Genomic DNA, 12,644 nt, shown 5'->3' on the forward strand with positions numbered 1-12,644 from the left:
TCTAACATTTCAGAGATTGGATAATGATCTTTCTGTCTGAAAGGAACTGGTCCTGTGTCGATAGTGATTGATGTAGAACTTCAGACAAATCTAGAAATGAATTATCTTCTAAAAGATGAAAGAATATTCAAAAAATGCATGGGAGATGTTTATCTTTTGAACTACTATTTCTTTATTTTAACACCTCCAACATTTGCAATAATATTTAAAAATACTCTGTGCTTTTTTTTGTTTATGTAATACAAAATACTTTCCAGAATACTCCTGAATAAGTTCTGTTGTAGCAACATTAGTTTGACAGTGTTTGGTTTTCTTAGGCGAGGGTTCTGAATGTGTAAGAAAATTGTGCTTAAAATGAACAAATATTTATGGATGTTGTAAAAGAAAAGACCCATTATAATTATTTATCAATGCATGTCATAAATATACCACTTTTATTATTTTTAACTACGAAATTAAAATAATATTGGTGCTTTAGAGACCCCGATTTTTGGGTTTTTTTAAACTTTGAATTGTAATTCTTAATTATGTTTTTTTTACATAAAACTGACAGAATTTTTCCATCGGCAATTATCACTCCAACCTTCTGGAGTGGCCGTTTGCACTGGAGTGATCTGTGGCTGGATGTAGCATCATGTCATCCTATTCGCTAGCCCATTGTTGCAGACAGACTTCAGTTCAGTTTAGACTGCAGACAGTCCACAATAATGTCTAGGGGTGCTGCAGATAAAATTTGGGAACAGAAATGAGTCGCTCATTTCCATTCCAATCTTTTTACACAGACTGCGGGAATTTGGGATTAATTTCCTAGAATGCTGCAGATGTGTTTTAAAAAAAAACTTTTCAAGTTTCCTGATAAAACTAGAACAACAGAATGCATACTAAATAATCAAGGAATCCTGCCCTTTTTAAAATGGGTGTGCTCCTAACTAATAGTTAGCTAACATTATGTAGTATTACAAAGAGTTTCATAAATGCTTCCAGACAACATCCAATCTGTTCTCAGTGCTTTTTCTGTAAATTGAGATACAGTCCAAGAAATCTGATTTTGAATTAATGGAAAATTGAACCTGCTATTCTGTGGGCTCACGCACACTCTGTAAGCTGCATGACAACAATGCAAAACAACGTAGCCTTGCACACACACATAAGAATTATTGGTCAAGCTTGCATATTGACTCCAAGTTACATTGTTTGATACATCATGAAATTGTTCAAATTAAGCCAGCGATATTTTCTCTGCTGAAACTTCACATTTGGTGTGGTTTATTTATGATGACTTAAAAACAAAGTATAATCTAGAAATCTAAGAATCCACTGTTTAATCTCTCAGCACTTTGGTAGTGTTAACTATCATTGGAATTGGATGAACAAGCATGTAACAGACTTAACAGTATAATAACATATCTATTCAACCTTGTTCTGCTGAAAACTAGTCTTCATGTCGAACAGACACACCTATAGTGTAACAAAGCATTTGAAATGTAGCACTTCCGTGTTTTTACGGGTGTGAATTTTGTGATAAATCTGCCTCGTCATTGTGCGGCGCAGGTAACTTTAAAGAACACATTAATTCATGTAGTGGGTCATTTCTTTGTTATTCTCAGTCACTATGCCCTGAAAATTAAATTTATCTAAAGGAGATCAGATAGAGTCCAAATAGAAATGTGCTTTCCAGAGTCATATCGTTAAAATTTGTTGCCTTAAGTAAGGTAGGGTTTTGCAAAGATCTTAAAATGGAGGTGAACGAATTATTATCCAATTTGGATTTTTAATGGAAATCCCAATTCAGTCCTCAACCTCCTGGACTCACTCACCTGTATTTACTTTTATTACTTTTGTTAAAATGCACTGCAGGTGATTTTAGTTTCCTGCTGCAAAACGTCTTCTCTAATTAAAGTTTCTGAGGTCGTCCTTGGGTTCGAAGAAGACGCGTTATTGTGCAGCTCATCTGTGGACACAAAGGTGACTACAATCCCAATCTGGAAGTGCAGAGTCTAGCTGTTGTTGTAATAACTGTGGTTGCTGCTCTATGACGCTGTTCACGGTCTTCCACCATATTTTGAAACTGGTGTGGGCTTCATAGCACAGGGTTCACCAACGGGATCTGCCAGCAGCCGCAGCTTCTAGTTCTCTCGGCGGGATGCCACAGTAGTGTAGGGTGTCCTTCATAGCGCTTGCACAGGTGACCTTGAGGTCTCCTTCTGGCCTTCTGTTCCTTCAAGGCATACGGTGGTCATCCATTCTTCTGGTCCCACCCACTGCATCTGGGCTCTGATCAGGGACTCGATGCTGGTGGATTTCACGCAACCTATGACCTCCAGGTTGGAGACACAGTCTTGCCAAAGGATGGAATGGATGGCGCACATGTGGAATTTCTCCTGTTGTTTTATGTGACGTCGGTATAGAGTCCAGGTTTCACATCCATATTAGAAAGAAGGGATGACCATACCTTGTAGACTTTCAGCTTTGTGGAGATGCGGACATTGTGTTGATTGAGCACTCTGGTACACGGCTCCCCCAGAGCCTGGCTGGCCTTGCTGATCCATGAGTCAATTTCTTTGTTCATAGACCCATCACTCGAGATGATGCTCTCTAAGAAGTTGAAGCTGTTTTTGTCAGTTGGGTGTCGTTAACAGTGATTTTTGATTCAGTCTTGTTCAGGTTGATGGTCAGGCCAAAGAGCATAGCAGCGTCTGAGAATTTGTTCAGCAGTAACTGTAGATCACTATCTTTGTGCGTCAAGAGCACACAGTCATCAGCAAAAAGTGTTCTTTGAATGACTGTGTAGAGGCTCTTCGTCCATGTGTTCAAGCGGTGAAGGTCAAAGAGAGAGCTGTCGAGTTGGTACCTGATGTACACTCCCTCCTCTAGAACTTGAACAGCCAGTGACAACATGCAAGTGAAGAACAGATTGAACAAGACTGGGGCTCGTACACAGCCCTGCTTCACCCCATTAGAAATGGCAAATGCAGCTGATGTGTCACCACTGCAGAGGATCTGTCCTGTCATTCCATCATGGAGCAACTGAATCATCTTTACGAATTTCCTCGGGCATCTGTATCGTCTCAGGATGATCCAGAGAGTCTCCCTGTTTAATTTTAAATGCCTTTGATAGGTCAACAAAGACAGAATAAAGAGGCTTGTTCTGCTCAATGCACTTCTCCCGAACCTGTCTCGTGGCAAGTATCATGTCTACTGTACTCCGTTCTGGGCAAAAAGCCATACTGCACTTCCAGGAAATTTCTTTCTGAGACAGTGACAAGTCTGTTCAGGAGGATGTGGGTGAAAATCTTGCCTGTGATGGACAGCAGTGAGATACCCCTGTAGTTTCTGGAGTTTGATTTGCTTCCCTTATTTTTGTAGAGAACCATGATGAGGGCATCGCGGAAGTCATCAGACACCTCCTCTGTGATCCAGATGTCTTCCAGGATGTCTTGGAACACCTGTAATGTGTTTGGGCTTAGAGCTTTGTAGATCTCGGCAGGAATACCATCCTGCTCTGTTGTTTTATTTGAATTCATCAGCAAGATCGCTTTTTTGATCTCATCAGTAGAGGGCGACAGGTCTAGGCCATCCAGGACTGGCTGCTGAAGGATGTGCTGGAAGACATCAGGATCAACTGTGAATGGCCTTTTGAGTAGGCCTTTTGAGCTGGCCTTTTCAGCCCAGCGGTTTTTCAATCCTTCCTGGTCTTTGATCAGGCTTGACCTGTCTGATGACAGCAAGATTTAGAAAGACCATAAACTGACTTTATGGCGCTGAAAAACTCTCTGGTGGCATGCATGTCTGCATAGCGTTCCACCTGCTCGGCTTTTTGCAGCCACCTCTTGGCCCTCATTTCTCGCAATTTTGCCAGTACAGAGAATGAACAAACTATCAAAACAATTCCATAGCTACAGCTTTTGAAGTGAAGTGGTTGGAGGTTCATTTCTCAGCATTAAAGTTTTGAAGGAATCTGTTTACCTGACATGCAAAGAGACAGTAGAGTTTAGACATAAGGCACAGTTAAACATGAAACTCTTTCAAACCGCTGATAAACATTTTCAATTTTTACAAGGCTAAGTCATAAAATAGTCACAAAATGAAGCTGCATAGTTAGTATTTTTGTAACTGATATATTTAAAAAGTAATTATGTGAACTTGCAATTATCTACAGGATACAGTACCATGAGTCCTCAAGAGGACAGTGAAAACCCACCATGTAATAATGATCCATTATCTGCTGGCGTGGATGTCGGGAATCATGAAGAAGATTTAGAATTGGACACTCCACCTCAGACTGCTGCTTTGTTAAGTCACAAATTCCACCATTATCGCCTTCACCACCATCCTGCCCTCCATCACAGCCATCACCTCCAAGCTGCAGTTACAGTTCACACAGTGGATGCAGAATGCTGAACCATTATTTCTCCCCATTCTATAAAAGCTACAATCAAAAGGAATTGCAACAACTTTTGTTTTAATCATCAGCCTTTCAGTCAAATGGGGGAAACCTTTTGGATTTTTAAGGGGTCCTGAAAACCATCAAGACAACTCTTTTGTGAATTGCAAGTGTTAACGATACATCATTTTTTTAAAATAAAGGATTATTTTTCTACTATTTATTGAACCTTAAAACAAAAATAGACAATGGGAAGCAGTTTCTGTAAAAAAAAACAAATTGTACTGTTCCTGACGATGTCATAATGGATTAAGAATGAACAAAGCTCTGTGGATACTGATTGTATCTGAATCAAAAGTGAAGTTTGTAAACACTGTGCTTAGTTTGTGTTTGATTGCATGAGCTTCACGAATCTTTTCAGAGTAGTGTGAATTACTAACTTTTTGTTGAGGTCCACCGTCTCAACCAGTGACTTGCTTCAGGAGTCACTCAAGAGGACGTCAAGAGATGATGGAATGTTGTGCAAATCTGACTTATCATGAGCACCTAATTTTGATAATGCCACTCAGCAAGCTAATTAGATGACCGATAGCCATAGGCTTGTTTGGCTCAGTGTTTTTATTATTATAGTACACAGCTTTCGTGTGTTACAATATCTGGGATGTTTCTGCCTTTTGGAAAAGTTTTCAAGTCATCTTTTGTTGTAGCAAAGTAATAGGAATTCTCAGTGTGGGTTGCTATCTACATCTGGGCAGTCTGTGAATGGAGTTCTAAAGATACCTGGGCACACAGGTAAGGACAAATTCCAAGTCAAAAAGCCACCTGGCAACTTTATGTGCGCCACTATAAATAACATAGGAGCCGATTATACGATACTGCTGGCTTTCTAAAGCGGCAATGTAATGACAACAGTCTGGAATGTGATTTTGCAATGGAATGTTAGTGTTAAATACTTGTGGTGCAGTGGGAAATTTTGAAATATCAGTTTTCAATTGACTTCTGAGGTGAAGTTGTTAAAAAAACACGAGCTGAAGAACAATTGATGCTGCATTTTTTTTTGATAGCTGCATCCTCTGTTAGGCTAATTCTTTAGTGATCTGTGCTCTTTCAGTGAGTTGTGATCTTACATGTAATTAAAACAGAACCCTCCGAAATTTTGCTGCTGAGATTATTACACGTGAAGTTTAGAGAAGGGGAGAGTAGAAGGAAATAACTGATTAATGTACAGTTCGCATTCTTCCAACAGATCTCCCTCGAATAAATTGTTTTATGAAATTGTAAAGTTATTTTTCTTTATTTTTATGGTTACAGTTGATTAAAATTTTAATTATTTGTATTCCTATGTTTTTAAACTGTAAAATCTTTTTATTAAAAAGAAAATTTTAAAATAGATTTCAGTTGTGTGAAGGATTCATAAGTCAATTGTAAAATTAAAGGACCGCCCCTTTAAAAAGGTATTTGGCATTTTTTTAAAGGTATTGAAGTGATTGGCAAATGACGAAGTTGTACAATGAATTCCATTTAAAAAATTTTGCCAAATACTTTGCACCAAAATACTGATCATTTAACATGAATGTGCTGTGGGGATGCATACATTATCCAAATATGACCATGATTTGCACTCAGCAGCCAGTTTTGTACAAAAAAACCTTCAACTTAATATGCTTCGAACCATTGTTTCCCCCTAAAAATCTTATTCAGTAAAAGGTTGGTGTAACTCCCATTTGTGATTCCCATAGCAGCCAAGTATTTTGCGCAGTGGAAATTATATTTGTGACACTTTACTACTTTGTCCGCAGAAAATGAGAAGCAGGTCAAGAAGAAACCAGTCAAATTTCATCTTCCCTCAGCGTACAACACCCCAAGTATCCAAAAGTCTTTTGATCTTTGTCTTAAATATGCACATTTGTGAGCATCACTGTTCTCTTATACAGAAGATTTAAAATTGCACAACTCTGTAGTGTCCATGAATTGCAGAATCCTGAATTCTAGAGTGATTTTAGCTATCCCAGACAATGCTAACATCTTTTCAGTTTTTTTTTCAATCCCAATCATTTAAGAATCATATATTTTAATGAAATCCCCCTGAACACTACCATATCCCCCTTTAAAATAATTCTCCCCACCCCATGAAACAGTTTGGTGAAAGAGGTTATTGAAAAAACAAAGATATTCAACCTTTTATTTGTTATTGGACAAGCTGGGAGAGTAGAAACAATGGCAGGCATTCCTTAAACACCACATTGTCTCCCATAAATTGTACTTCCCCCATTCAAAACCCTATCCCAAAGTATAGATCACAAGTGAGTATAGAACTGCCTTGGTTATGATGTTTGCATTGTAGAACTATTTCCCAAAGACTGCTGCAATAACCTGGGTCCCTAAATTTTGGATTCAGAACCTGTAATAGCATGAAAAATTCTGCCAACAGGATTATGCACCCATATTTACATAAAACACTGTTTTGTGCAAGTACTTCATCTGTTTTTAATGTTGGTAATTTCAATTGCATAATGGCTGAGGCCAAGTGGCCAAGAAGAGCAGAGTGAGGAGCTGCCTCAATGACTATCACCCACTAGCACTAATATCTACTGTGATGAAATACTTTGAGAAGTTTTTTTATGGCCAGAATTAACAATTATCTAAGCAAAGGATTGGACCCACTGCAGTTCACCTGTCATCAAAATGGCCCCACAGCAGGCACACTATCACTGGCTCTCCACTCAGCTCTGGATCACCTCGAAAACAGCAACTCATACATAAGGCTGCTCTTCATTGACTACACCATTATTCAACGTGATTATTCCCTGAGTGCCTGTAAACAAGTTCCAAACCCTGGGCCTCTGCACCCCAGTTCTTCAAATGGATCCTTGACTTCCTCTGGAAGACCACAGTCAGTACAAATTGGAAACAATGTCTCCTCCTCACTGACTATCAACACAGATGCAGCCCAAGGATGAATGCTTAGCCCAATGCTCTACTCACTATATACCCCTGACTGTGGCCAGGCACAATTCCAATGCCATCTACAAATTTGCTGATGACATCATGATTGTCGGCAGAATCACAAATGGCAATGAGGAAGCGTAGAGGAACAAAATAGATCAGCTCGTTAAATGGTGTCATACCAACAACCTTGTGCGAAACCAAGGAGATTATTGTGCACTTCAGAAGCAAGTCAGGAGAATGTGATCCAGTCCTCATCAAGGGCTCAATAGTGGAGAGGGTCAAGAACTTCAAATTCCTGGGTGTCAACATCTCCAAGGATCTTTCCTGGAGCCTCCATGTTGATGCTATCATGACTTGCCAGTGGCTGTACTTGGTGAGGTATTTGAGGAGATTCAGCATGTCACTGAAGGACCTCAAAAATTCTACAGATGTGCCATGGAGAGCATTCTGGCTGGTTGCACCACTGTCTGGTATGGAGATGCCTGTGCTCAGGACAAGAAAAAACTCCAGAGGGTTATTAACTCAGCCTGCGACATCACAGGCACCAGACTTCATTGAGGACATCTACAAGAGGCGATGTCTTAAGAAAGCACCCTCTATCCTCAAGGACCCCCCCCCCCCCCCCCATCACCACTCAGGTCATGGCCTCTTCACTTGGCTCCCATCAGGAAAAAGGTACAGGAGCCTGAAGACGAACACCCAATGGCACAAGGACAGCTATTTGCCCGCTACCAGCAGATTCCTGAATGATCAATGAACCAAAGGCACTGCCTTTGACTTTTCATGCACTTTATTTATTGTGGTTTATATGAATGCTTTCATTATGATGCTGCTGCAAAATAAATTTTGTGACTTGTTCATGCAATAAATTTTGATGTTTTCTTATTAACCTGAATTTATTTCATTGAGAGGATTTTGCACTAGCATCACGCTCCATGTACCATAGTTTCCCCACTCACTGTGTCAGTTCATGATTACTCCTCTCCTTCAAAGGCATCAGATAGACATTCAGCTTACATTTTTTTAACTGGGAAATCATCCTTTCAAATCACTTATAAATAAAAATCCAAGAAAGTCCATTGACTGACAATATTAACTCTCACCACAATGGTAAAATACAGAAGTCTGCAGACACTGGTTGAAATAAAGCATAATGCTGGAGAAACCTCATCACCTCTAGTCACCTCCCTCCCATGGCCTCCAATATGATTGTTTCCCAACCCTGCATTGCCCAACTTTTCCTCTTACCCAAGATACATAAACCCAATTATCTGGGTAGACCCGTTATTTCTGATTGCTCTTGCCCCACGGAACTAGTATCTTCTTATCTTGACTCCATCTTTTCCCCCTGGTCCAATCCCTCACCTACATTTGTGATTCGTCATATGCCCTCCATCTCTTCAATGACTTCCAATTCCCTGAACCTGACTGCCTCTTTATCACAATGGACATCCAATCTCTACATCTTCATCCCCCTCATCTTTGTTTCTTTCGTCCTTCCCCTGGCAGAACTTGTTCTCAAGTAACTTCTCTTTTAACTCATCCCACTTCCATCAAATCAAAGGAGTAGCCATGGGTACCCACAAGGGTCCCAGCTATGCCTGCCTGTTTGTAGGCTTTGTGGAGTAATCCATGCTACAGACCTACACAGGCAAAGCCTCTCAACTCTTCCTCTACTGTATTGACTACATTGGGGCTGCCTCATGCACCCGTGATGAGCTTGTCAACTTCATTCACATTGCTGCCAACATCCACCCTGATCTCAGACTCACCGGGTCCATCTCCGGCAACACTCCCCTGTCTTGATCTCTCTGTCTCTATCTCAGGAGACAAACTTTCTACTGACATATTTTACAAACCTATTAATTCCTACAACCTTCTACTTCACCCCCAGTCCCCTGCAAGGATTCTATTCCTTTCTTCCATTTTCACTGTCTCTGCAGCATCTGTTCCCAAGATGAGGTCTTCCAGTCCAGATCATCTGAAATGTCCTCCTTCAACAAACATGGCTTCTCCTCCACCACTCAGCCTCACTCACATCTCCATTTCCTGCTCATCTGCCCCAGACGTAACAAACACAGGATTCCCCTTATCACCCCACCAGCCTCCGCATCCAACACATTATCCTCTGTAATTTCTCCAGCCTGCAACAGGATCCCACCAGTAGACACATCTTCCCCTCTCCTTCTGTAGGGACTGCACCTTCTGTGACACCCTCTGTGAAAGTCTCAAGCCCTTCAGTGATTAGAAAGCATCTGAACTTTGGTGAAATTCATTCTGTTCCCTGTATTAACAATTTGGCTCACTGGCCTATTAATGATTTAGTGGATAAATGTACTTTCTTTTGAACAATTATGGACAGGAATTATTTTTAAAAATGTTTTGTTGGGCTCATTGGATTATGAGTCACAATGGTGGGTTCTACAATTGGGCAAATCTTACTTCAGATAGTTCATTGATGGCCCTCATCTGTTTTGTGTCTAGGACACGTGGAGATTGCCTGCACCACCATCTGCACTCATTTCTGATCTTTAATCATCATTTAGGTTAGCCATAGATATGTTAAAGTGGGTCATGGGTACGTCCTAGGTCACCCTTGGGTACACTCCAGGTGACCTTTTGGTACATTGAGGTGGCCGGTGGCAATGCAGTGAAGACAATTGTACAAGTTACAGTGTGTGCAAAGCAAGGTTCTAAATTTGACAAGCTCTGAGGCATGGGAAAGGGCTTGAACTTGCCAGACCCCCCCCCACTTGTCCATGGCTTTGTGAGAGGAGGTCTTCAGCCAGTGAAGGAATACAGAAGGTAGTCTGTGGTGGAATGATAGGTTGAAAAAGGCAGATCTAGGATAAAAGAAGGAAATTATTGTCTAGCAGAGAAATGTAAAACAACACCATTAAAAGCCATCAATAAGAGTGAAAAATATAGGAAAATAATCCTACAACTATTGGGGCAACAATGTCTCGGTAATAATTATCTTGCTCATGGTAGTTTGTAACTCTTTGAGACCTAAATAAGAATTTTTGTCACATTGTATGTAATGAACCTTGATTTAACGTTGACACACATAAGCCCCTTTCACACTTTTAAGTGATCCCGGGAATAACTTCTAAAAGGCTTTTTAAATGCCTAGTGTGAAAGCAAAATCAGCTCAACGCTGACGTCAGATGACGTCATCTCACGACGGGGATTGACAGCCTCAACCCCTAGTACAATCCTCGGCGTCTGCAGAAGCCGGTGTTGCAATCAGGCAAGTGTGAAACGGGTAATTGAATTGTGGGATTGAAATGACTCAAATTTTTGCGTGAGTGCAGGAATGTGAAGAAGAAAAGATTAAAATTGAAGGTATTGAAGCAGCAGCTAAACCGAGTTGGGAAGAAAGAGATCCAGTAGTTGGTGGGCTCGTTTGCACTCCAGTTGTTTATTGAAACTTCCTGCGCTGTGCCTTATAAGGCTACGGGTAAGTCCTGCCCTCACGCTGGAAACCACTGCATGATGTTGCTCTATGCACATGTGGATCCAACCCAGCCAGCGGAAAAGATGACTGCAGCGGTGCCATCTTGACCCAGCTGCTCCGCTGCCATGACCGTAACACGTGGAATTGGTTTGCCTCCTATCGGTGATGTACCCTACAGTATAAATTTTGCCATGGGAAAGTTGCAGTGGGGGAGAGAGAGGGAGAGAGAAAATAAATAGCAATAGCAGACAATTTTTAAACAGCTTGGAAAAATTGGTAGCACTATAGCGCACAATTTATAAAGACCATGGGGGGGGGGGGGGGGGGGCGGGGAGCAATGTCAGACCTACTTCCCAGAATGCTGTACAGCAAAGAAATCCTTCTATGAATGCTCAATGCCTGCAGCCAGGTATTCAGCCCTTTCTCTGCCGCATGGAATTCTGAGAGGGCAAGTCCCCCATTGCTTTTCCCCCACAGTAGTTATAAATTGTACGTGACAGTGATACCAACTTTCCCACGCTATATAAATGATCCTCTATTGCTATTTATTGCGAGCACTTCTCCATGGTCCCTTATAAAGGTTTATATAGGCTGGCACTATTACGGGCTGAAGGGCTCATACTGTGCTGTACATAAAGTTTAATTATGTTACAATTAGGCATGATTAATTTTGTTCAAATGTAAGATCATAATACATTGATCAGGATTTAGGGCCAGTCCACCATCACTTGATGCGTCATGATGTCACCGGTGGAAGGTAGAACAGTCCTAACCTCGGGGATGGCTCCATGCAAGTGTGAAAGCGTGCAGTGTCCCAGTTAGGAGTGGTCAAGTGTGAAAAGCCAAACTCCCATTCCTATCCCAGGACACTGAACAGCCAATTTAGTGGGATGCAAGTGTGAAAGAGGCTATAAAGATTTTTAAAAATCAGATGAATTTTTTACCCTTTTTGAATGTTTCGTCTAGTAGGTGCTTTTCTTTTGATTTATGGAAAAAATGTTGTTTGAAAAATTTAAAAGAATATATATATTTATTGTGTTTTCCTCAAGTTGATGGTTCCAGATTGTTAAGTTTGAGAAGATATTGAGTCAGTTAATTGAGTGATGTTGTGTTGGTAGTTAATTGATGGGTTTCCAATCTTTCACATGAATAAAACAAAGTTTGATTTTTTTCATATTAAGTTAGAATATTCAAGTCAAACAGTGACCCAGAATTTACACTTGGAAATAACAGGAGGAAATTGGTGCTTTCCATTAGAGAAAGGAAGAAAGGCAGCAATATGGGGAGTTGCAGTCAGTGATTCCCTGCCGAACATTCTGAAATCAGTACACTAATGAAAACTCCAGGACTACTACTCCTTGGGGGTAAAAACTGAAAGTATTCTTTTGTTGCATGAGGTGCTTATGAGATGTTAATGACATGCTAAGTAAATTAGTATTTGGCAGCATTTCTGTCGCATGAATACTAATTATGTATTTTTGGATTGCTTGCAGTTGATTATTTCAATGTATTTAACATTTTTTTATTGCTTGGTATTTCTACATACACCTTGTGTATTATTTTGGTGCTCTAAAACGTTTGCACACTTACCTTTAAAAGAGGGTGTCTTTTTAAAATGTTTTGAATTCCTGGATCTGTGATGATTCTTAACGGTGGTTGGCTGTCCTTCATACTTCATGGTATCACTATTCCTGGATGCCATAGATTTCAGACAGCTGGAAGATCCATAATGATGAAATCAATACAGAGATGGTGAGACCTTTGAGGTTATTGGTGACTTTGACGACAAAATCCAGGCCAATCAGTTAACAATGCACAAAGTTGAAACGATCTGGTCTTTTACCTTGAACTTTA

General features: G+C 40.5%; 1 protein-coding gene across 3 annotated transcripts in view; it reads left to right on the forward strand.

Annotated features, from left to right (window-relative positions):
- The window catches only part of cachd1 (cache domain containing 1), a 212,497-nt gene extending 206,721 nt beyond the window's left edge, over positions 1-5,776 (forward strand). For all 3 annotated transcript variants that reach the window (XM_069938340.1, XM_069938339.1, XM_069938341.1), the window contains one exon: positions 4,160-5,776. In XM_069938340.1, coding sequence (XP_069794441.1) covers positions 4,160-4,401 — 242 coding nt within the window. In that variant the 3' untranslated portion in view covers positions 4,402-5,776. The remainder of the gene's footprint in view (positions 1-4,159) is intronic.
- Positions 5,777-12,644: the final 6,868 nt, after the last annotated feature.

This window comes from Narcine bancroftii, chromosome 5 (genome assembly GCF_036971445.1).
Source record: "Narcine bancroftii isolate sNarBan1 chromosome 5, sNarBan1.hap1, whole genome shotgun sequence".
Lineage (NCBI taxonomy): Eukaryota > Metazoa > Chordata > Chondrichthyes > Torpediniformes > Narcinidae > Narcine > Narcine bancroftii.